A 24845-nucleotide genomic window follows, 5' to 3' on the forward strand; every position below is an offset into this window, starting at 1 on the left:
AACATAAGCCTTCCAATTGAAGGTTTTACCGGTAGTTACCTCGATTATTAGACGGATTGGCAACCGCAGTTAGGCTTTGGAGCTGTTTTAAGAGAGGCGCTGCTGACCATCCCTCGCCCTCCCTAAGTCGCCTCTTACGACACCTACGGGAAAGTAAGTGGTGGTCTATTCTATACTAGGGCACATGCAACGAATATAATATTTAATACAACAATATATTTTCAATTATTTATAAATGCAGACTTCCAACATTAAATAAATATTTTTAGTATACATTAAATTAAATTAATTTTTTTTTTTTTGCGGGTAGATGTGTAAGAAGTAACAGCTAAAATTTTTGTCTCCAAATATAAGTGTTATTTTAAATTATATATATTGTATAAGTGGTTATATATTTATGTGTATATTAATAGTCTAGCTAATATCTACTTGCAGTGATATTATTTCCTTTCTTTCACTCCTATAATCTCATAATGGACGCACTACAACAATCAATGAACACAATGATGGAGCTTCTTAACGCAAAGATGGTAACATTCCAAGAGGATCTCCAAAGGATAAGTACTACACCAGCCACAATCTCCTCATTGGCGGCAGACTTCACCGCCTTTCGGTCATTTGCAGCTGAGGTGATGAACAACCTACAACATCAGGTACAAATACTTGCACGTCAAATGGAACAACTTGAAATGCGCAGTCGACGCAAAATCTTGCTGTTCCATGGGGTTCAAGAGCGTGGGGGCGATGACTCTGCTTTGGAAGTAGTCAGAATTGTAACTGAGCACTTTAAACTTCCTGACTTCTCTGCAAATGACATCAGTAGAAGTCATCGTCTGGGACGATCAAGCGCTGACAAACCAAAGCCTATTTTAGTAAAATTCCGAAATGCAGCTACTCGTAATAAAATATGGTTTGCTAAGACAGCATTGAAGGATAGCGGCGTCACTATGTCAGAATTCCTGACCAAGTCTAGACATGATGCATTCATGGCTGCTCGTCAACAGTTCGGAGTGAAGAGATGTTGGACTCGGGACGGCTATGTGATTGTAATTACATCAGATGGTTTAAAACACCGAGTCAGTACTGTCGACGAAGTTCAAAAACTCATCCAGGTTTCTGCTGCAGTACCAGTAGATTCAGGTACCACAAAGGCTTTAGGAAAGACAGACCCCGCCAAGGTCACTGCTGCTGCTTCGTCTCGCCTAAAACGGGACAAGAAGAAATGACGGGATATTGTACCTAAAATAATCCTATTGTTATTGTTGCTAAACATGACTTAAATGTACTATCATGATTACTGTTTTATGTACCTACGCTTATCACTAAATGTTAATAATGCCCGTCCGTTACGCTATTTTTTTTTTGTTATATGTATAGTTTTTTTCACTGAGGAAGGTATCGTTGATTAATGTATATTAAAGTAAACATTGACTATTATTCCGCTGACAGATTGGAGCAAAGAACACCTATACCTCCATATTAGAGAGACTAAGTTAGAGTTAGAATTTTTTTTTTTCTACCTACACCTTTCAATTAATATATTATGTATCTGTCAATATCATACTAGCTGTCAACAGTCAAAAGTATAAGGCTAGGACCACAAGCACTGTTCTTAATCTATGATTATAATGTACATGAAATAGGGTGACTGAGATATTTATTGTGTTACATTCATTTTCACTTATTATTTTTTACTCTAAATAATGTGCGTAATTTTAATTCAACTTTTATATTGTATCTACATAACTTTCCACTGAGGGGTAGATATAGCAACCTTGTAGCATTTGCATTTTTTTTTCTGTTTTTTTTTTAGGTTTTTATTTTCTTTTGTTGATTTATTTTTTTTTTTTTTTTATTATAATTTATATTATTATTTTTGTTGCACACAAATATGAATGATGAACTTGACGAAAGTTACCATACAATCTTCTCAGCTACAGATAATAGTTATCACAGTGTTTCTACATCTTTAGATGAAATCTTACAAACTAAATTCTTGGACGTTCCTAACAATTTCAATGTCTTACATATTAACGCGCAGAGCATACCAGCACATTATCCTGACATGTTAACGTCTTTCAATGTAAAAAATATCCACGCTATTCTTGTCTCCGAGACATGGTTGAAGCCATGTCTCCCTTCCCCTTCATACTCTTTACCAGGGTTTAATTTAATTCGCAACGATCGTACTGGCAAGGGTGGTGGTGGTGTTGCTATTTATCTTCGTTCCCATATTCCCTATAATATAGTTTGCTCTTCAAATAGTCTTGATCCTTCAAAGGAAGCCGAATATCTTTTTATTGAAGTCTCCCTCTCTCACTCCAAAGTTTTACTAGGAGTTTTTTATAGTCCGTCTTCCACTATTAATTATTTTTTCCTTTAGAAAATCTTCTAGAAAACATAATTCCCTCTTATGAACACACAATTAAAAATGACTATCGATCAAATTGCCTCATGAAAGTAGTTGACGCCTGCAATCTCGATATTTTACCGCTTCAAGCTACCCATTTTTTCCCTAATTGCTTACCTTCTTTACTTGATCTTATCATAGTTTCCTCTCCTCTTCTCGTCGCAAAGCATGGCCAATGTACTGCTGATGCATTCTCTTGTCACGATCTCATTTTTCTTTCTTTCAAAACCCGTCCCCCAAAACATAAACACAAAATCCTTATGCAGCGAAACTTCGGAGCCATAGATATTGATCTTCTGCGAAGGGAAGTACTGGATCTGGACTGGGCATTAGTTCATAGTGCCAATACTGTTGATGATCAGATCGTAATATTTAATAATCTCATCACTGAGGTTTACGACCGTCATGCGCCTGTCCGTCCAGTGCGTGTTAGACATCTACCTGCACCTTGGTTGACAGATGAAATTAAAACCATTCAGGCGAAAAAGAACAGAGCCAAGTCTAAATTTAAATCTGATCCCACAAAATATCGTGAACAGTATATACGTGTTAGAAATCACTGTAATAAGGTGTGTAGAGAAGCTCAACGACGCCACTTTCATAAATCTGTCGAAAATGGCAACCCAACCAAAGTTTGGAAATTTCTGAAGTCGGTGGGGATTGGTAAGAACCAAAGTTATGGCTCCCAAAATATTGATATTAACAGCCTTAATAGGCATTTCTGCTCTTCCGCTGTTATTGATAACACCACTAAAACAAACACGATTAATTACCTTTTTTCTATTCCAATCCCTGACTATTCGCCTTTTTTCTTTACTCCAGTTGCGGACTGTGATGTTGAGAAGAGCCTGCTAGCTATTACTTCTAATGCTGTGGGGTCAGATGACATAAGTCGTACTATGATCCTTCCCATTCTTGACATTGTCCTTCCCATTATTACATTGGTTTTCAATAATTCCTTGTCCTCGGGAGTTTTCCCTTCTGTCTGGAAAAACGCACATATACTTCCTCTCCCTAAAAAACCCAATCCAACATCTTTTTCAGACTTCCGTCCAATTTCCATTCTTCCATTTCTTTCTAAAGCTCTCGAGCGACTTGTCCATCAACAACTAAATGAATTCCTATCCAAGAATGATCTTTTTAATCCCCTCCAATCAGGTTTCCGTGCCGGTCATAGTACGACTACTGCTCTTGTCAAAATCACCGACGATATCCGTCATGGTATGGAAAACTCACAGCTTACGGTTTTAACATTGTTAGACCTAAGTAATGCTTTTAATACTGTCGATTTTGATATATTATTAGGAAGATTGCGTTCTCTCAACATATCTCCAGCCGTAATCGAGTGGTTTCAAAGTTACCTGAATGGGCGCCAGCAACGCATTCGTACTGAAGATAGCTCTTCATCATGGTGTCGCACGCTAGCTGGTGTACCTCAGGGTGGCGTCTTATCTCCTTTACTTTTTTCGTTATTTATTAACACCATCACTATTCAACTTCGCTCTTCCTACCACCTTTATGCAGATGATCTTCAAATTTACTCACACGCTCCATTTCATGAGTTAGACTCTGCGATATATTCAATAAACAAAGATCTGGCACACATTTCGAGCTGGTGTAAATCATTTGGATTAACTGTAAACCCTAATAAAACGCAGGCTATTATTATCGGGAGCCCCAACTATATTTCAAGAATTTGCTGGGAAAATCTGCCTAACATAATGTTCGACGGGATATCTGTGGACTATAAAGATTTTGTAAAGGATCTCGGAATATATCTTGACAGAACGCTATCCTGGAGCACCCAAATAACAGAGATTAGTAGGAGGGTCTTTGCGATTGTGGGCTCACTCAGAAGATTACGTAATTTTTTACCTATGGCCACTAGAGTTGCGCTTGCTCACTCCCTTGTCCTTCCCGTCCTTGACTATGCTGATACCTGCTACATTGATCTCACCGAAGACCAACTTAATAAACTTGAGCGTCTCCAAAACCTGTGTATTAGATTTATATTTGGACTTCGTAAATACGACCACATCTCTAATTTTCGCACTCAGCTCAAGTGGCTCCCAATACGTCGACGCCGAGATTGGCATATATTATCTCTTCTTTATTCCATTCTATTCAATCCTCTTACACCTCACTATCTTAAAGAGCGATTTATATTTCTCGGTGAAGTTCAGAGTCACGCTTCGCGTACCTCAAATAGTCTCCGTTTAAAAACCCCAGCACATACCTCCGTGTACTACACCAAATCCTTTTCCGTTCAGGCAGCGCGCCTATGGAACTCGCTGCCACCGTCTATACAGAGTGCGCAATCCTTGGCTTCGTTTAAAGGACAAGTCAAATCACATTTTCTTTCACTGTAGTTACTCTTTTCCACTCTTTTGTAATTTTTGGACTAGATTTGTCATATTTCCTTGTGTGTGCTATGTATGTATTTATATGTGTATGTTTATGTATTTTGTATGTATGTTATATGTGATTATGTATGTATATATATATGTATGTGTATGTGTATGTATGTATGTATATATATTGTTATAGTAAGTAGTGTAATAAATTATATGTATTTGATATTTTTGTGCATTACATGTTTTTGTATTTTGTGTACGAAAATTGTTGATTCACTCTTGCGCCACCTGCCCTTTTCTATCTGTTCTCCCTTAACTAAAGGTTGTCTGTAAGAGATTGCCCTAGCGATAAGACCGCCTTTTGTACCTTTATGTGTATATTTCAATCTGTATTTATGTTACTGTATTTCATTTGAATTATTCACTTGTCATTGTATATTTTTATTTATGGTGCAATAAAGAGTTAAATAAATAAATAAATAAATAAATCTTACTTTTATTCAAACTTGTAATATACGAATAAACATTTTAGGTAAGTAAACATACCTAGTTAGAATTATTCAATAACTATAGTAATGTCTTCATTTGTTTATTGTTGTTGAAGACTAATCTAATGAATTTTATGTTTGTATATCTACTAGTATTCCAACTTGTAATGAAGATAGGTTTAGGTACTGCATATAAAATTTTGTTAGTTTATAATTTCTGTAAAATACTTATTGTTTTAATGCTAGAATGTTGGCAATCTACAGTTGATTTTCAATCTTAATAATAGATTGTAAATAACGCAAATATATTATACAATGCATAAACAAAACAGCCACATTAATTATGAACACACGAGTATACTGATGGGCAATGTAATTGTTCGTAGATATATAACGAGTATACAAGAGAAGAAGTAGATAAAAAAAATGTAGCTACTTGAAACATCGTAAAATTAAAATGGGATTAAACCTATTATTTGTTAAAAAAAGTTTCTTACAATTGGCGATGTAATCGCGTAACATATACGTAGCTAGAAGTGACATAAAAGGCTGTCATAACTGACTGATCTACCATCGTAATTCAACGTATAACCGAAATCACTGGAGTTAGAATCATAAAATTTTTATTACCTCTAAGTTTTTTTATATGACATTCCTATGCGTTTACTAAAAAAGATTTTCCAGAAGTTTACACGAGAATGGGGAACCGATATGGTTGTTCTGTAATAACCGTTGTTTCTTTTATAGAAAAGTTAATTTTAACAAATAAAAAATTATGTTATTAATATTACCATGTTATATACCATACTTAATGTCTATTATTATTTTATCATGTCAACCGTTAACTGTTCATTACTGAATATAGGCCTTCCGGGTGGGAAGGGGGGGGGGGGACGTTGTTGCCACGCTTGATAGGCGGAAGCATCAATGTCAACAGGTAGAGTGGTATATAATAATGCGAAAGTTTTCTAACAAAACTACTAGACAAACTTAAGTTTATACATATCTAATTACATTATATTTAATCGTATATATACACATATACCATAGGCATATATATATATATATAAAGCATTTTTATAAAGATTGAAAATGCTCTTTAAGTCTACTCTTAAAAATATTGAGGGATTGATTCTCACGGATAGATATGGGAAAAGAATTCTATAATCTAGCACCATGGACAGTAAAGATTCACTATAGCGCGTAGTGGTGTATGAAGAGACTTTGAGGATAAGAGACTTCGTCGAATGGGAGGATACGCTATATAATTAATATAGGTACTGTAATTAATCTTTGGTTATCGGTCTTCCTTACTTGCTTTGGCGACCATTGCTGTTTCACTGATATTTTTACATAATACAAAAATAAAAATACATAGTTTTTCCTATACTGTACAAAAGTTAATGTTATTTTTAATATAAAGGTTCTATATTAATGTTACCTAAATATTTTCACAGTTTCCCGACAAATGACAGTATTAATGAAAATCTATAGTTAACTATCTATATCGTATTATAATATAAAAAATAACAAATTTTAATGAAATGCCTACCTATTAAAAAAATGTCAATTAAGTTTAACGATAAACAATATAAAATTTATTAAAAATACCAATATATCATTGTCTTTCACAGTACACGAATTTATTTTATATAACAAAATTGATAATTCAATGTTTTATGGTTACGTAGGCGTTCGCTCAACTTTTAATACTAAAAAAGAAACGAAAACAGGGTTTTTGTTAGCTTATTGGTCGTAAACTGTATTAGTCTAATTTTTTAGCAAACTCTTTTATTTTTCTGCGTGATATGGATAGAAATATACATATTTAGGCAGTTTAGGTATTCAGAAAATAAAATATCTACGACCGCATTTTATTGTACAAAATTTTATGGAAGAAAAATGCCAACCATACATACTTACAACATTTTATCATGATAATCATTATCAATTAAAATAATTTCATATAAATACATTAAAGAAAATAAATTAATGACATATTACAAGTTAATTAAATTGTGAATAAATTCTATTTACAAGTGACTATTTTTTTTTATTTAAAGGTACGTAGCACGATTTTTATAAATTATTTTTGATGATTATATATTATTTAGCGACGATCACCACTTTCCATGGTAATGAATGACCATCAGCCTGTTTTCAGTTACATAAACATACTTTTCGAATTCATTATAATACTAAATATGACCGCCTTTTCATAATCTTATATTCTACGATAATTTCAAACACAACTACGCTACGCATATAGGTTCAATGCAATACCGGAAACACAAAACGGAGGCGGTTCTTTCCAATTTAATGAAACCCTTTTTGTATGGAAATCGAAACCGGTAGACCCAAATAAAACAACAGTAAAGTTTTAGTAAATCGTAAAATAACTGATAAGTATTTCTAGTAAAATGACAAAGGGAATTCATTATTAGAATAAGTGAAGCAATGTGTCTTTTATGAAACTCTATATACATAAGTAGATATATTATACACGCATACAGTGTTTGCTAAAATGTTTTTTTTTTTATAATACTAAGAAAGGCAAACAAGCTGACGGTCCACCTGATGGAAAGTGGTAACTGTCGCCTATAGACATACTGTTTCGCCCATGATACCCCCCATGCGTTGCTATTCCTAAGGAATCAGATGTTATTCCTCTGTACCCAGTAATTCACGCATGAATGTAATATGTTCGTGGCTATAAGGAAGTATCTTTAAAATATTACTAGAAATTGATCCTAAATATATTTATACATATATATATACTATTAATTTTGTAAACTATAAGTAGTATAATCTATTGACACAAATTTCCAGTTAAGTTATATACGGCCCATCCAAACGCGCTAAGTGACTCACAGGTAGGAAGCGCTAGATTACGCGAGCGTTGTTTATTTTCTGTGTATACAATTTTAAACAATATAAGGATAAAGCTGTATAGTGCAAGATCTGCTCGACCGATTCTGATAAAAAATATATCACTTTTTAAATCGGATTAATATCTCCTCGATTCTATAATTTCATTACTATCTGTTTAGTCATTATTTTGTAATGATGTAATAAATCGACGACATCAATTTTAAAAGAATTACTTATACCTAACATTCCTTGGAAAATTTCGCAAAAAAGACAAGTAATACTACTAACAACTACCAAAATTTTAACCAAAAAAGGTTGAAAAGTTTTGTTTTTCCTTTTATTAAATGAACTCCCAGTTTTTTATCTGTTTAAGTAGATGTCCTTACCTGACAGCCTATTAGCGTCCCTTTGTTGGTCACAAATCTCTTGCCATAGGAAAGTATAACCTAAAATTATTGATTTTGTGTAATTGTCTTTCTTTTGCATTAGATATCTTGTATTGGATATTTTTTCTCAGTCTTCGTTCTCAGTCTAATAAACGAAAGGAGCGGTATTGTATTCTACTAAAAATCCGTAGCCATCATTTATAAAAACCTTCGTATCCATAAATAAAGTGCATAATTTAGAGATACATATATATATATATATATATATATATATATATATATATATATATATATATATATATATATATATATATATATAATTCAGAGAGATACATATGCCTGTTATTAATTCAAGAACTTATCCTACATTTTACACCCCAAAGGTTATAAAACACTAATAAATTTTTAGGTCGATATTCTCACAATGTTTATTGTTGCTATAAATGTTTAGCGTCTTTATACGGTGATAGGTATTTGAATTAAGAATGTAGATTGATGGCATTTCGAATAAACTAACTACCTAGATATATCACAAAGCCCTAACTAGCCCCAAACTAAATGAGGCTGTACTATCGATACCTTAGTATGTTTGTAAGGTAAAGTAAAAATGGGATATGTTAATTAACATTATCATCATATCAGCCTTTTAACCTGACCACTACTAAATATAAGCCCCCAAACACTACTGGCAAAACCCCCCAGGTTTTACCAGTAGTTGCTACGTTTGGCAGGCGGATTGGCAATCGCAGTCAGGCTTTAGAAATGTTTTAAGAGGGACGCTGATGCTCATCCCTCGCTCTCCCTTAGTCGGTTCGTATAACACCCACGGTAAAGAAAGGGGTGGCCTATTCTATGCCGGGACTACAAAGCCAGTTAATTAACATACTGTATATTAATTCGAGACATAGTTTATCTATTTATAAGAGACGGAAATTAACGCTATCATTTAGGTAAACTATGGTAATTTAACTAGATTACCATAACCTTTAGAGTATTCTAAGCCATATAATGCGAACATCTAAAAGTTGGTGTAGTTCATCTTTGTGATCTATTTAACTTGTTTATTCTCATACGTAAACGCGATTAAGAAACAAACATCCAAATATCTTTACAACCTTACATATTTATAATATTCATAAGATTAGTAGCAAGTAGGATTATGTAATAGCGTAGAATGTCTAATATAACTGTCTCCGTGTGATGGAGGATTAAGAATACAATTTTATATCATCATACCTTTTCATTCCTATGGTGTAATATCTCATTTTCAACAAACGTAATGTACAACGAACATATATTATAATTACAGATATACATCTATAATTATAATAGTCCAATATTTATATCGAGTTTTCTATATACTATATTAGCCATTGACTGTTCACTAATGAACATAGGCTTCTCCGATAAGGGGGACTTTACCAATAGTTGCCGCACTTAGCGTGAGCTTGACAACCACGGTTAGGCTTTGGTGATGTTTTAAAAGGGACGCTGCTGCTCATTCCTCGATCCTTAAATTCCCTTAGCTGCTTCTTACGACACCCACGGGAAAAGAAGGTGTGGCCAATTCTATTTTGGGACCACACGGTCTGTTTTCTACATATTGTGATATAATTATGGATAGTTTATTTTGCTCGTGTTAATGTCATAATCACCGTTTTCATAAAAATACATACATAATAACAAATGACAATTAGATGCTTTGGTCAGTGTGATACTTGTAATAGTAATTTAAGTAGCGATAGTGGAGCGTTATAGAATTGTTGTGGCATGGTATGTTATGCTACCACACATCTACAAAGCAAAATGTTAATTCTCTAAACCAAAATACATTGCTTGTGTATATCCAAAATAAAATATAAGGATAGTAGAATAAAGTACAAGCAGGTATTTTAAATAATATCATATAATCGACCAAGGTACCGATTTTTAATTTGTTTTTTAAAATATAGGTAGATAGGATCGGTATAGCCAAGCATTTAGTGATAATAATAATTACAATATTTACTAATATTATAAAATAATTGTAAAATTGTAATTTTTTTTACTGTAAATCCTTCATCTCTACATCTTTCAGTTTTTCAACTATATGAATCATTTGATTTGATAATGATTTTAATGCATTTTTATAGGAACACGTAAATAGTATTCAAATATGGATAAAAAAAACTATATTCCATTCCTGCCAGTATGCAAAAAGCGCGAGTACAGCTACTTCTTTTAATATAGATAATAAACGTGTAAATTAATGTTAAAGATAACATAGACTACCTACCTACCTACCTACCTATAGTTCGTTTGTTTAATATATTAATTAGTATAGAAAAATAGATATAACTATTACATTAATAACACTATTACACAGAAACAGAAATAACTATTACATTTTTCTATTAATTTTATGCCTACAATATTATTTTATCTCCAATTGAGTACTGAACAGTATTGAAGACTAAACTGTTGAATAAATTTCAAATAAATGAGATAGAGATCCGGGACGGGGGCGCTGGATAAACATAATCCGATTTAACGGCTCTTCTTTGGAACAGGGTATTACAGTTTATTTAACATTGAGATATGCTATGTAGGGCCGAAGAAAAGTACAAAAAAACTTCGACAACTGTTTTCAATCATCCACACACTTCATCTTCATATGATATATTTAAATATGTAAACATATATATGTATATATATATTTGACTTTTTGTTACTAAAACATCTAAACGGCTTTTTATATAATTTAAGATTGTATTTCACAAAAGAACCGACTTCAATTCAAGTTAAACCAGTTATGTTAATTTTAAAAACTAAACTACAAAACCGATTTTAATAAAATTTATGTGAGTCTGAGCTTTGTTCAGATAAAAAAAGCATTTTCCAAATCAAGTTATAACCGGCAAAGTTATGATGTAACAAACTTAAAAGAAATATAACGGAATTGAGAATTCTTTTTGAAGTCGGTTGAATGTTTGATCTACTATAGACCATGTGTTAGATTAATTACTACATACTGTCCTAATTCAGGCGTGGAAAACTAAGGGATACGAAAAGCTATTAGCATGAAGTGTCAATAGCTTAGTGCTTCAAGGGGTACGAAATCTGTCGTCCAGTGAGCTATGTCAGAGGCCTGCCATGTCGAAGTTGGCCTAACAACTCGGAGAGAGCGTATCCTCACGCGAGTAGTAGATAGTTAATTGTCAGATATGTATTCTTATATATAATTGGACAACAATAAATTATAACTAATAATGAGTCATTTGGTGATCACTGCAAAAAAATAGATATTTACATATATATGTATACAGTATGTACCTATATTAATCACTGTACATTGTGTTTGGGCATTTTCTAGATATCAGATGTGATGCAAAACAATACAAAATTAAAAGGTATTCTCATTCACGCTCACTGATTCGGTGACCCTTGTTTTCATTCTTTACAAACATAAAACCGTCTAAACTGTTCATAAAAGTGGGGGTTACGCCTCTTCTACTTTTATCGGTTCGTCCTGAAGGGAAGCTTTGTTAAATTGAATAATTTAAAATTTTGTTCCATAAAAAAAATGTGACTTCAATAACAAAATTTAAATTTCAATTCTTGTGTTAGTTCATCATCATTACTATACCAGCCGCTATCTGTCCACTGTTGAACATAGGCCTCCTCCATAGACTGCATAGGAATGGGAGACTTCTTTATAGCTTATTATATTCTTTATAGCTCTATAGACTTATTTATCTATGGGGGATTTTGCCAGTAGTTACCACGCTTGGTGGGCGAATTAAAAACCGCAATTTGGCTTTTAGTGCTATTTTAAGAAAGACGCTACTGCCCATATCTCGACCATTAAGTTTCTTTAGTCGCCTCTTAAGACATCCATAGTAAAGGCAGGGGTTATGGTTACACGAGAGAAAATCCAACCGAATAGAAAATAATTATTAAAATCAGTCCAGAATATATACACCGTTGACACCTCAATGCTTCACGATTTCTGAGAGCTGTATTCTGCTATTTAATTACTTTAGACCTTCAAACCCCTGCCAAAATCGTATCTAGAATATCTATATAAAATTTGTAACTTTGTAGTCTCCTAAATAATGAATGGCTAATTAGTCCTACTAATATTATAAATATAAAAGTTTTCAAAGATATTTCAATGTTTAGATGTTGGATACATCTATTTATATATTTATTACTCAGGCACACATAATTAATTGAACAGATACAAATGATACCTATTTAGTACACGGGTAGGTTATATTCTAACTTATTGAACACTTTATATACTAATTCATGCGGATAAAGCTACGAGAAATAAATCAGAATTCATCAGACTGGAGTCAAACTTCAGTTGCTTCGTAAGGTTAAAGTACCTGCAGTATTCACCCCTGTACGCGTTCTGTGTAGCTATAAAAACCATCTGTGACTAACAGCAGTAAAGCACGTAGGTCAAAAAAAAAATCTAATTAACAATTCTAATTTTATTACTCCCGGTATTTTTTACTTCAATAAGTTATAGAATAAAAAAACAATTCCGGAATATAAAATAAAATTCGAAAATTAAAATCAATGCAACGTCGGCAATAAAGAAGAAGGTATGTTAGTACTCGTACTATTTACCTGCAAAAATATTTTATCGATAGTGTATTTAAAATATGTATAAACCATGTGAAATTTTAAGATTAAAATTAACTAATACCCCAACATTTCAGTTCAGTACGAATCTTAAGCCTTGAGCAATGATAATAGATTTCAATTAATTTTCAAGTTTGTTAATATTAGGAAACCAGCATAGGCTCCAAGTTCAAGAATGATATTTTAATGAGTAAATGTCATTTTTAAATAATTAATTTTAAGCTCTCTGTTAGATATTTTTTTCCAATTAGATTTAGATTTAAATCGATGGATATTAATGACTCTGGACAATTTTTTACGATTTATGTTTATATTTCTGAATTGTAATCGTTACTATCAACATCATATCAGCCGATAACTGTCCACTGCTGAACATAGGCCTCCCCTATAGACTGCCTATTGAGGAATCTTGCCAGTTAGTGCCATGCTTGGTAAAAGGCTTGGCAACCGCAGTTATGCTTTAGTGATGTTTTAAAAGGGATGCTCTTGCCTTTCTTTCGATCATTAAGTTTCTTTTGTTACCTCTTACTACACTCACGGGAATGGATCGGGTGGTCCGCTCTATATTAGAACCACACGGTAAATGGTAATTAATGGTTAAAATAATGTTGATAGTATGCTACGTAATTGTAGGTTATAAAATTACAGGTATATATATATATATATATATATATATATATATATATATATATATATATATATATATATATATATATATATCTTTAGAACCTCTTTCCGTTCTTTACTATGATTTTATAATCACATTGAAGAGTAGAAGCTATTTAATGTCTCTAATTTTATTGTGGTCGTATTATCTCTCTTTATCTAATCCGGAAAACAAAATATAAATAATATTATTTTTAAAAATAAAAACTTACTAACTACTTTACTTAAATTAAATTTCCACGTATTATTAATTTTCAAACAATCGCAACTTAATTTCACTTTTATATATATATATATATATATATATATATATATATATATATATATATATATATATATATATATATATATATATATATATATATATATATATATATATATATATTATATAATAGAATATATTAATTACAAAACTAATGCTTACAAAATTCGACACAGAAATGACGTTGAAAATATATTGGAGAAAGGATCTTTCCTAGATATTACGCGGGACCTATGCAAACAAATTTGCATTTAAATGTACAGATACTTTACCATTATTACAATAGCTGCGGCATACTTACCTAAGCCAAAACTATAATGTGCTTGCTGTGCATGTTGCTTACGCCTTTTCTTTGCCTTTCTAGTGGAAATTATACTCGTAAAATCCTTATACATGACTCTGACACACCTACAAATATAATTTCAATAAATATTTTAAAATTTAAATAATATTATATGGCATTACAAATGGTGTCAATTAAATATAAAGCCCGCCCAAGTTAACCAAAATAGCACTAATGGCGCATAGTCGTTTGATCCTTTTCCTCGCATGACTGATCTAACATTTCCGTTGTATAATGTGTTACATATAATTTATATATAAAAAATATCGTTATTAAAATACGAAAATCCATTCTACCCAGTCAAATATGTACGTACGTTAATATAACTATATGTTACAATACATTACAAACACAAAAGTCAGATTAGAGTACATTTTACCAAGGGGAGACTTATTTGTAGACTAATCATCTGCATGATTACTTCTACTCCACGCGTGTATCTAAGCGTCTATGTTTACATTACTGTTGTTAACCCCCGACGCAAAAAGAAGAGTATTATAAGTTTAACGTGTTTGTGTATCCGTCTGTGTCAACAAAACTCAAAACACACAAATTTACTTATTTTGATGTGCTTTTTTGTCTGAAATCTGACGTGATCTAGATAGTTCTTAGCTATAATTTATGAAGATATGTTCAAAGATTTAAAAACTATCATTTTATAATTGACGAAACTTACTGGTGCTCCGCCAATAGGTATATACCGAGAGCGCAGGCGAGGTTACCATTCCATTTTCACCGATTAACTCCTCTGTCTGATTTCAAACTGTATCGGATCAGCGTTAATATACCTGTGATTATTATTTATCTAAAAAACTCAAGGCTTAAAACTGAGTTAAAAGGTAAAAAAATTTCCACTAACGATTAAGCGGTCGTTGTGGCTTGCACTTGTTTTGAAAACTAAATATCAGAATTTCAGAAGTTGTGAAGAGTTTCAGGGATATAACGTCAACCTGTCTTACATCTTTCTGCACTGGGATGGATTTCGTACTCTGGTTCTGTACTCGGATAGACATCGTAGCTTTACTGTACATACACTTCAATACTTCGATATATCTCTAGTCAATCTGGCACCACTGGAGGGGCTGTAGTACCGCCCATGTCCCGACTGAATCAAAGGCTTTCAGTATCATATAATTACTATTATGCAGGATAATATGGATGATGATGAAATTACACCGCTTAAATTGAGGCACCAAAAAAACCTCAATCAATAAAGCTGAACTGAAAAACTACAATCAACACTAAAAACTTGGCAGATCTATGATTAAAAATCGCTCACATTTCCGATAGACTGGATTTTAATTTCAGAAAATCAGTGAAATAATTTTTAAAAATATTTTCTGCACAGATTATTTTTTTAAGTTTTTTTGTAAAATACCCCAAAAAGAACGAAAAAATATTACATATACAAGCTAGAGGATTTGACGATTCACGTAATGTTGTTGTTAATTCTGAACAGATTTTTATTAATCTTTTTTTATTTACTCCAATTGCACGAACAAACAACGCACACCTGATCGATGTGCATCAGCAATTTTCATATATTAATTGTACAAATTAGTTTGCAAACGGTCACCAAGGCATGCATACATGGAGTACGCGAATCTTAATATTATATTTTAGCAATAAATTTTCATAAATACAATTAATGCTAATTGAATTTAAGTCTTCTTTCAACATTTTAAATACATCAGTTTCGGTATGCCTCAAACATTCCATAATAATTTTATGAACTTAGTCGCCTTTTTCTTTACTTTGCAAAGTAAACGACAGCTTGTTACGAAATAAAATTTACTTTTAGACATACGATTTCGTGTTTTAAATTTAAATATTTTAATCTAATATCGTTTATTTAGTCATGATTAAAGTTCTACTTTTTTGTAGAGTAAAATATAATTTTACAAAATACTATCCTGAAGCCATACTATTACTTATACAGTTCCATCGAAATCCATCTACGTACCCTAAAACATTTGTCGACAACAACCATCGCGTCATTTACAACGATACTTTATAATATTAGTAATTCCATAAACTACACATAACTTCAATAGTATTTATGTGCTATTGAATACAAATTTAATATTTTTCCTGTCAAAACGATTTCATTGGGTATATGAAAACATACATAAATGCCTTTTAATAAATAAATATAATAGAAATCTCAAACACAAACGCGTGAACGAAAATAGTATATATTCTTCTAATTTCACATTTTATTTTACCGGATCCTTTGTGAAACTTGGGTATTGTTATTATTAACGCCAAAAAGGGCCAAGCATCTACAGAATGTATTATTCATCTGCATAATAGGGTTTCATAGGGGAAATTTGTTGGTAGTGCTATTAATTATAATTTAAGTGTATATAATTTAGATAATTATCAACATTTCTAAGCAACTTTGACAATGAGGAGCTTTTCAATTATTCTATATTCTGTATTTTTATAATGACTACGTTACACGAGTACGTCATCAATTTCAAACCGAAATCGATAGAGTTTTGCCCCATATTGATTTTGTGAAATTACACGATGCTTTATCTTAAATTGAAATATTAGTAAAAATATTATCTATGAAAATTTTGAGGGTGTTCTCTTCTGGTGATCCATCTGGTCCTAAAACACACATGTCCTTAGCACACGAGTATGCGATCTCGGTCTCCCGAGCCATTGCAGTTTCTGACCAGTATCTCGCCCGTAGTTGCAGTATCACCCTTTCTCTTTTCCCCATAAACCCTTCATTCCCATTTTATCAACTTTAACAATTCCCAAAGACTCTCTCCTTTTTTTTCAATCTTTTTCTCCTTATTTTAGCTGGCAGATATCACCAATAAATGGTGACTAAGGCTATCGTCAGACAGGTTAACGGTAGTGAACCAAAAGCCTAAATCTTGTGTGGTATGTGTAAAATCATATTATATCGACTGCAAATAATTGAGATAAGAACAGGAAGATGATTAATGTATCTACAAAACATCTTATCGTTCATCGGTGTGTTTAAATAAATACTAGCAACCCGCCCCGGCTTTACACGGATTCTTTACAGAAAATGTAAAATAGTTTATGTTACTCCGAGGTTTTTAGTTTTTAGTAACAAACAAAAAATCGATAATCTTTTTTCGTTATACATAATATTAATTTATATTGATACACTGCCTAAAGTTTCGGACCCCCCGGCTCGGACGCGAGACGATCTCATCACGTGGCCCGGTCGAAATACGGCGACATGAAATTAACTTTGTTGCGCATTATTTTCATTTTGGTATATCTCCTAAGGCATTCATTTAATTTGTATGGCGTTAAAGGGAAAAAGTAATCTTCATAAAATTCTCAAGCTAACTAACGTATTTGAAATAATAAAGATTTATGCCGTATTTGTATAAATAGCTTTCCAATTACCCATCCATCCAGTTATAATTGCCCATTTTTTAAAGTATTAAAATAGATATAGTAGTTATCCTTAAGAGATAAACATATGCCACCGCGAACTTTTCTGTAGACCTATATAAGATACACAATTCTACCATACATTGTTTTGTTATATCTCAAAGGGATTAGGCAGCGTTTTCGTTGAAAACTCCCAGACGGCTTATTTTTTCCGACACCTCCAACAAATATCGTTATATTTTAGCCAATGCATACAAATTTTATATTAAAACCTTCCTCGAAAACCACTCTATTTAGTCATGGAAACAGTTTGAAAATTTATGCAGTAGTTTTTAAGTTTATCGCGAACAGACAGAACGACAGACGCGGCGGAGAACTTTGTTTTATAATACATATATAGTGATAATATAACAATTACCAAGATTATTATAATAAAAAATGCAGTGACATGCAGTCTCCTCATTTTTAAAGTCGGTTGAAATATAATGTACTTTAGGCACCGAACGTGACAAAGAAAATCGTTGGTTTGAACTGTCTGCGACAACAGATCGTATGTAATTCTATTAAATAAAAAAAAAAAGATAAAATATACGGTAGAGCAAAGATCCGGCGGGCGCTGAGTGTTACCAACAGATACAGCCTGCGGCCTGACATGCATCGCGTCTGCCCGCAATTGAATGCAATTAACTAGTGTGAACATTTATTTTATTAATGCACTAGTTTATTACAGAGAGTTGATATTGTATATCTGTACTAATATTATAAAAAGTAAAGATTTTATTCATTCATTTATTCTTCATTAAATATTAAAACAATAAAACTTTGTACAAGTGGCGAGCTCAATGCCATATGGCATTCTCTATCACCTTATCATTAGGTAAAACTAAAAGTGTATAAAAGACAGATGTTGCGAAAAATATGTGACATAATTATAGTAACATACTGAAATAATTATATATATATATATATGAGATATAGTAACTATTGAATAACTAGTAATTAGAGCTGGTTTTGTTATTTTATTTATTGTTTGTTTGTAATGGATAAAGTGAAAAACTATTCAAATTATATTAAAAATACTTTCTATATTATCAGCGAGTAACATAGGCTATATATTATTTTAAATTCTGTCTACCCGTGCAAAGTGGAGCCGGGTTGATAATATTTTATATTATAAAGAATCTGACCGTCAATTCAATTTATTACATTTAGTAAGCATACGAGACTATAATAAATTTAATTTTGGTCAGAATTTCTGAAACCAGACGATGTACAAATACGTATAATCTTTATGGAAACAGTCACTTTCTACCATCGTACGGCTCGCCATCGACAGGGAATTCATCCACATGTCCTACAGCCTCAATGGTCGTGTACAGCGCGATTTCAGAGATGTTTCCTCCCACGAACACTCAGGTTATAGAATGAGCTCCCTGCCGAAGTTTTCCCAAGAGCCTGGGGTTCTTCAAAAGAGGGGTAAAGAGGTTTCTTCAGGGTCGGCAACGCACGCGTAATGCCCTGGTATTACAGGTGTCCATAGGCTACGGTAACCACTTACCATCAGGTGGGCCGTATGCTTGTTTGCCACCTTAGTGGTATAAAAAAAAGCAAAGCAATAAAATACATAAACAATATAAAAAGAAAATCGTAAATAAGATAATTTTATTATTTTAATTTAACCGGTAAACTGCTCTTCATTCGCGATGAATATGCGACCGACATCACCGCGGATAGCTGTGAACAATAATGAAATTGGACATTAATTAGTATTTATTTCTGTTTGATAAATAAGTTTATATTTAATTGAAGTTGTACTTAAGCTATATAATACTTTTAATACAGATAATTCCAACAATGACTCAACATATGGATTTGTTTTGGATATAAAATGAAAATGCGTTTACACAGCAGGACTATTTTATGATCAAGGCTGTAGTATGCCCATTGCGTCTACTGCATCATTGCAAATAGATTCGATTTTATTATTATTATGTGGCATTTGAATTTTTTTTTTTATGATATTGAAATAATAACCCATATTGCGCTTTTCATTTATGCGGGCCAGATTGGTACTAACTGGTGTCAAGGTTAATCAATCGAATAATAATAATCGAATAAAAATAATATGAATTTACCAAGAATTAACTACAATGTTTTCTGACAGAACTCGTGAAAATCGATTAAACAGAATATATTGCTATCAATGAAGACATTACGATATGTATTAGGTACGAGTAGTATTAAAAAAATACATGATTAGAACTTTTGCTTTTTAATAATTTATCTATTTATTTATTAATAACATATACCATCAAATAGATGCATCGCTATATCATTCAATATTTATATTTATCTATAGTAATCTACTTTGCAATATGGGATGAATCAATAAATACAACCTTTATCTCGTATGTAAATTAAACAGCGCACTTTGTGGTTACGCTAAGTAGCTTGTATTACTTTGTAATCAAAACCCGCAGTATATGGGTATCCCATCATTAACGTATTTTATAGTAAAATCCTTACTAATACTGTAACAGAACATTTATTTATTTTATTTATTTAACACTTTATTGCACCAACATTACAGGATTTGTTAAACAATTTTCGATAATTTAAAATTAAATTCGTCACTATTATCATGATTTGGTACTCTTTCTAATGGATTAACCAGATGAGAAAGTAGATGCAATGACTTCGGCACATGTATTAGCTTTATTTTACATAGCTATTAAAAAGAATTTGCCAAAAAATAACCAGTTTTAATATCAGTCAAAGCGATATTGAGGCGTCGTTAAGCAAAAGACAGATTAGACCAGACGAAAATATAGACACACTGACCTTAGTACTTTTTCAGAAATACATTGCATACGCAAGAAGATATTTACACCCAAAACTTAGTGTCGAAGCAGCGAATGCATCGCAAGAATATTATACAATATATGAATGCGAGTTTGTTTGTTTATATGTTACTTCTTATCGTCTTAACTGTTCAAACGTCATAAATTTTAACATACATTATAACATTTCGCATAAAAACTATATTTATATTGGTCATGCGTGACAAAATTGTGGTCTCAGGTATGTGAAAAAAACAATAAAAAATTTAAAGTTTCTCATACCAACTTTAGCAAGACAAACCATATTAGTACTGAGAATATCATTATTTTATTTTAAATACTGTATTAAATAATATAAATAACTATGATTCAGCCTATATAATAACACAAGGGAAGCCAGTGAAGAATGCTTGTTCTTTCTTAGTTTAACAAATAAATCAATTGTTTTTCATTTATTAAACAACGGTCAGCTAAGTATAAAATGACTCCATAAGAACAAATGATTTTCTATTTTTATGCTAAACAGGAACACATAATGTTGTAGTTCATATCATTTAAGTATATAAATAAAATTTTTATACCTAGTAGATATTTTAATACTTAAAACTTAATATGAAACATCCTCGGGCACACATACTAAACTGTCTGTATAAGAAATTAACACGTAAGGCGTCTAACAACATATGAAATGTATAAGGGATATTTGTTTGTGAAAATTAATCTAAACAAGTTACTATACACGTTATTAAGTTATTGTTGACTTTATTATATGGAATAGAACCCCTCCGTTTTCTTAGAAAATTATCTTCGATGTTGTTCAGGGATCTTTAAGAATTTCATCAAAATCCGGCAAAATCTTTTTTGCGCCGTATTGCGTAAAAATCATCCGTACGCTCTCGTGCAAACATATCATATCACATAGTCGTAGAATACTGACGGATCTGACAAATATTACATATATAGATCCGTCAGTATTCTACGACTATGACGATATGTGACGCACTACAGCGACGGGGTAGCTCTAACAGTGTTCTAAAGGCATTATTATATTGGACCCAAATAGTATTGTGTTTTTATTATAGTTGACCCACAAGCTACTCGTGTAAAATACCTGACAAAAAGCTTTAAACAGGACTTTGACTTGTTTTATACACCTAGCAAATCTGCGAGCCAACATGTTACTTCTAACTGCCAATGCTCTTCTTTCGCGTTCTATGTCCAAGTCATCTTTCAAAGTACTTGCAATAATGTATCCGAGATATTTAAAATCAGTTACTACTGCAAGTACATTTCCATTAAGTGATATAGGAAGCACATACTTCAGTTTTTTACTTAATCATATGGGCAAAGCTTTTGGATGTAACTAGTGAATAATATATATTACAATTTATTGTATATACCTGTCTTCCATATTATCAATAGTTATTAGTCATTTATTAAAAAAAAAAACAATGTGCATTGTGTTTGAAATTGCATAAGATTCTACAAAAGAAAATATAAAGTACAAAATTATATGTAAGACATAGATTAATAATCAAAATCTGCTTGTATACCTACTCTATGGTACAGGTATACAAACAAATTTTGATTCGCAACGAACAATTTCTTTTTTACAAATGGCAGCTTCAGTTGTCACAAATTGAATATGAGATTAAAAAGGGAGTAATCCCTATGGATCAATTTGTTTGGGATTACTTACATTTAAATCTAACAATTTGTTCATAACTGACTTATGTAACCAATTATAAACAAATAATAACGAAATCATCATGAAAATATACAGACGAAAAGTGAACCTGCTTTAGGCAATTGTTTAAAATATAGAGTGTACGATAGTGTAGATAGATACATAATCTTTATTATGTATATCCTACAAAAAATTACAGTAGTAAACTTATTATAAATACAAACAATTACAAAAAAAAAGATCATACTGAGAAAACAGTAACGTATATTGCACGCTTAGGTTACACTATATCGATATAACGAGATACTATTTTAAAATTTCAAAATATTTTGTAAATTTTTTTTAATAGATATGGGGTACTTCTTAACTAACATAATACTTATTTAAACTGAAATTGGATTACTTAGATCAGCTCTTTTAGTTATTAAAATAATCAAGCGTGAAGTTATACAAGAGATGGTGATATCTTTATACCTAATAAGCATTTTATATCATTATCACATCAGCCTTTAACTGTCCACTATTATTCATTCTCGTATATTATCTATAGGTAATAGAATTTTTAAAATCGATTAAATAATTTTTGAGTTTGTAACATACATACAAATAATCAAATCTTTTCTTTTTATAATCTTAGTACAGATATTATATTATATTGTATATATATATCTTGAGACTTAAATTAATTTCAATTTGTACTAGAAAGAACATAGAAACAATTAGTAGATATGTTGTCCTTTACATAACCAGTCTACCATAAACCCAATTCTGAAGTTTCGGATCCGAATTTCATGTGTACGATGAAATACCTATATATTCATATCGAATTAACCTACAGATGAAAAGTGATATTTAAATTAAGATTTAATCGACCTACCATAAATTTTATAAATGATAGCATTTGTAACAAATTGCATGAATTTATTTTAATTGTTTTTTTTTTTTTTCTTGTAAATAATGGAGTTATTTTTATATTAGAAAAAAGACATATGGTAAAGACGCACTACACAATTTTTTTACTATCATTTCTTTGATTCTTGTTTTTTTGCCCTAGGTTTTATATACAAGGATTGCAGTGGGTCTGTGGCAAAGCTCCAATAGCCTGCAGCAACTTGGTAGAGTCCAGTGCTGTGCGACTCAGTGCCCGCGTGTGGAGAAAAGCGCGCAAACAAACTTTGAGCCCCAACGAACGTTCATCGGCACCACTGAAGCCAAGGTAAACGAATGATGATACTAGAATACTTAAAAAGTAGGATACGATTAACAATGTATTAATGTATTTAATACTAGTTGTAATTTATGGCTTTGCTAGGGTTAAGGGGTAATGTAATACGCAACTAGATATATTAACAAGTACAAAACTTTCCAATCTATTAACTCATTCAAACGTTATTACATGCTTTCACATTTCTGAATCTGTTATATTTTTAAACCTTTATTAAGACAATAAAAACAAAAGAACAGACGTTATTCATCGGTTAATCGCCATAAAAAAAATGAAAACGCAATATCATAAGAAACGAAAACATTAAGTAAGGCAAACATTGTGCTTTATAAGCAATTCTAAATACCTATATCAACAACGAAATCTTTAAACAAACAGATATTTTAACTATACATTTGTAGTGTGTGAAGGATTGGCGAATGGTACCTAATAGAAATAACGAACATATCCGAATTAATAAATGATAGAGAATGAATGAATTACAACCCATATCATACGAAAATATGTAATTACTGCTCATTTCTGTAAGTATGGTAAGACACTATTAAACTCGGGCAACCTAATCTTAATAACATTTGAGTTCTCCAATTTCTATTGGTTGGCGGATAACCATCCGCCAAGACTAGAGTTTAGGCTGAAACCTTCTGCCTTTCCTAATGGCGAGAAAACAGAACCGAAAAAATTACGTTAATTAAAAAATGGAATAAACATAACTTACAAAACAATAATTTTTAAATAGGTGTTTATTTGTTAGGATCTTTTTGACGTCTCTATTAAAATTTGTTGTAAATATGTGGAATAATGGACATCGGAAATATTTAACTTTCAAAGTATTGATTTTTAATTATTTATTCCTCAACATTTGTTTGATTCCGCCCAATTCAATCTTAATTATGAGTTCTTTATCTAATAAAAAATCATAATGAAATTCGATAACAAATAATGAGAATCCGAGCCCGATTTATTACTTCTCAAAGTATTACAAGGTTTTAAGAAAATCTTACAATATGTCGTTTTATCAAATAAATTTTATTAAAAATTCACGAAATGACTCGCAAATCTCTCGGAAAAGGAGGTCCCACAAAATCTCACCACAGGAGAGGAGGATGCAAATTAAAAAAAACCTCACATAATTAATGGATGTCCTCTATTGTTATAGAAAATTTCAAAAGCAAAAAATATTTTGCGACAAAGCCATTGACGTGATCAACCGAAAGAGCGAACAGTAGAAATACCATACAATTTACACTGTGAATAATTTCACGGCAATTTCCTGAATGTATATAATATTTTT

General features: G+C 31.7%; 1 protein-coding gene across 1 annotated transcript in view; it reads left to right on the forward strand.

Annotated features, from left to right (window-relative positions):
• Window positions 1–24845, forward strand: part of LOC113510313 (trissin receptor) — a 130060-nt gene that overhangs the window by 97906 nt on the left and 7309 nt on the right. Inside the window, exon 6 of the mRNA XM_052899592.1 lies at window positions 23381–23542. Within this exon, the coding sequence (XP_052755552.1) occupies window positions 23381–23542 (162 nt within the window). The remainder of the gene's footprint in view (window positions 1–23380; window positions 23543–24845) is intronic.

The sequence above is a fragment of the Galleria mellonella genome, unplaced genomic scaffold (genome assembly GCF_026898425.1).
Source record: "Galleria mellonella isolate WM207_F2 unplaced genomic scaffold, CSIRO_AGI_GalMel_v1 utg588, whole genome shotgun sequence".
In the NCBI taxonomy this organism is placed as follows: domain Eukaryota; kingdom Metazoa; phylum Arthropoda; class Insecta; order Lepidoptera; family Pyralidae; genus Galleria; species Galleria mellonella.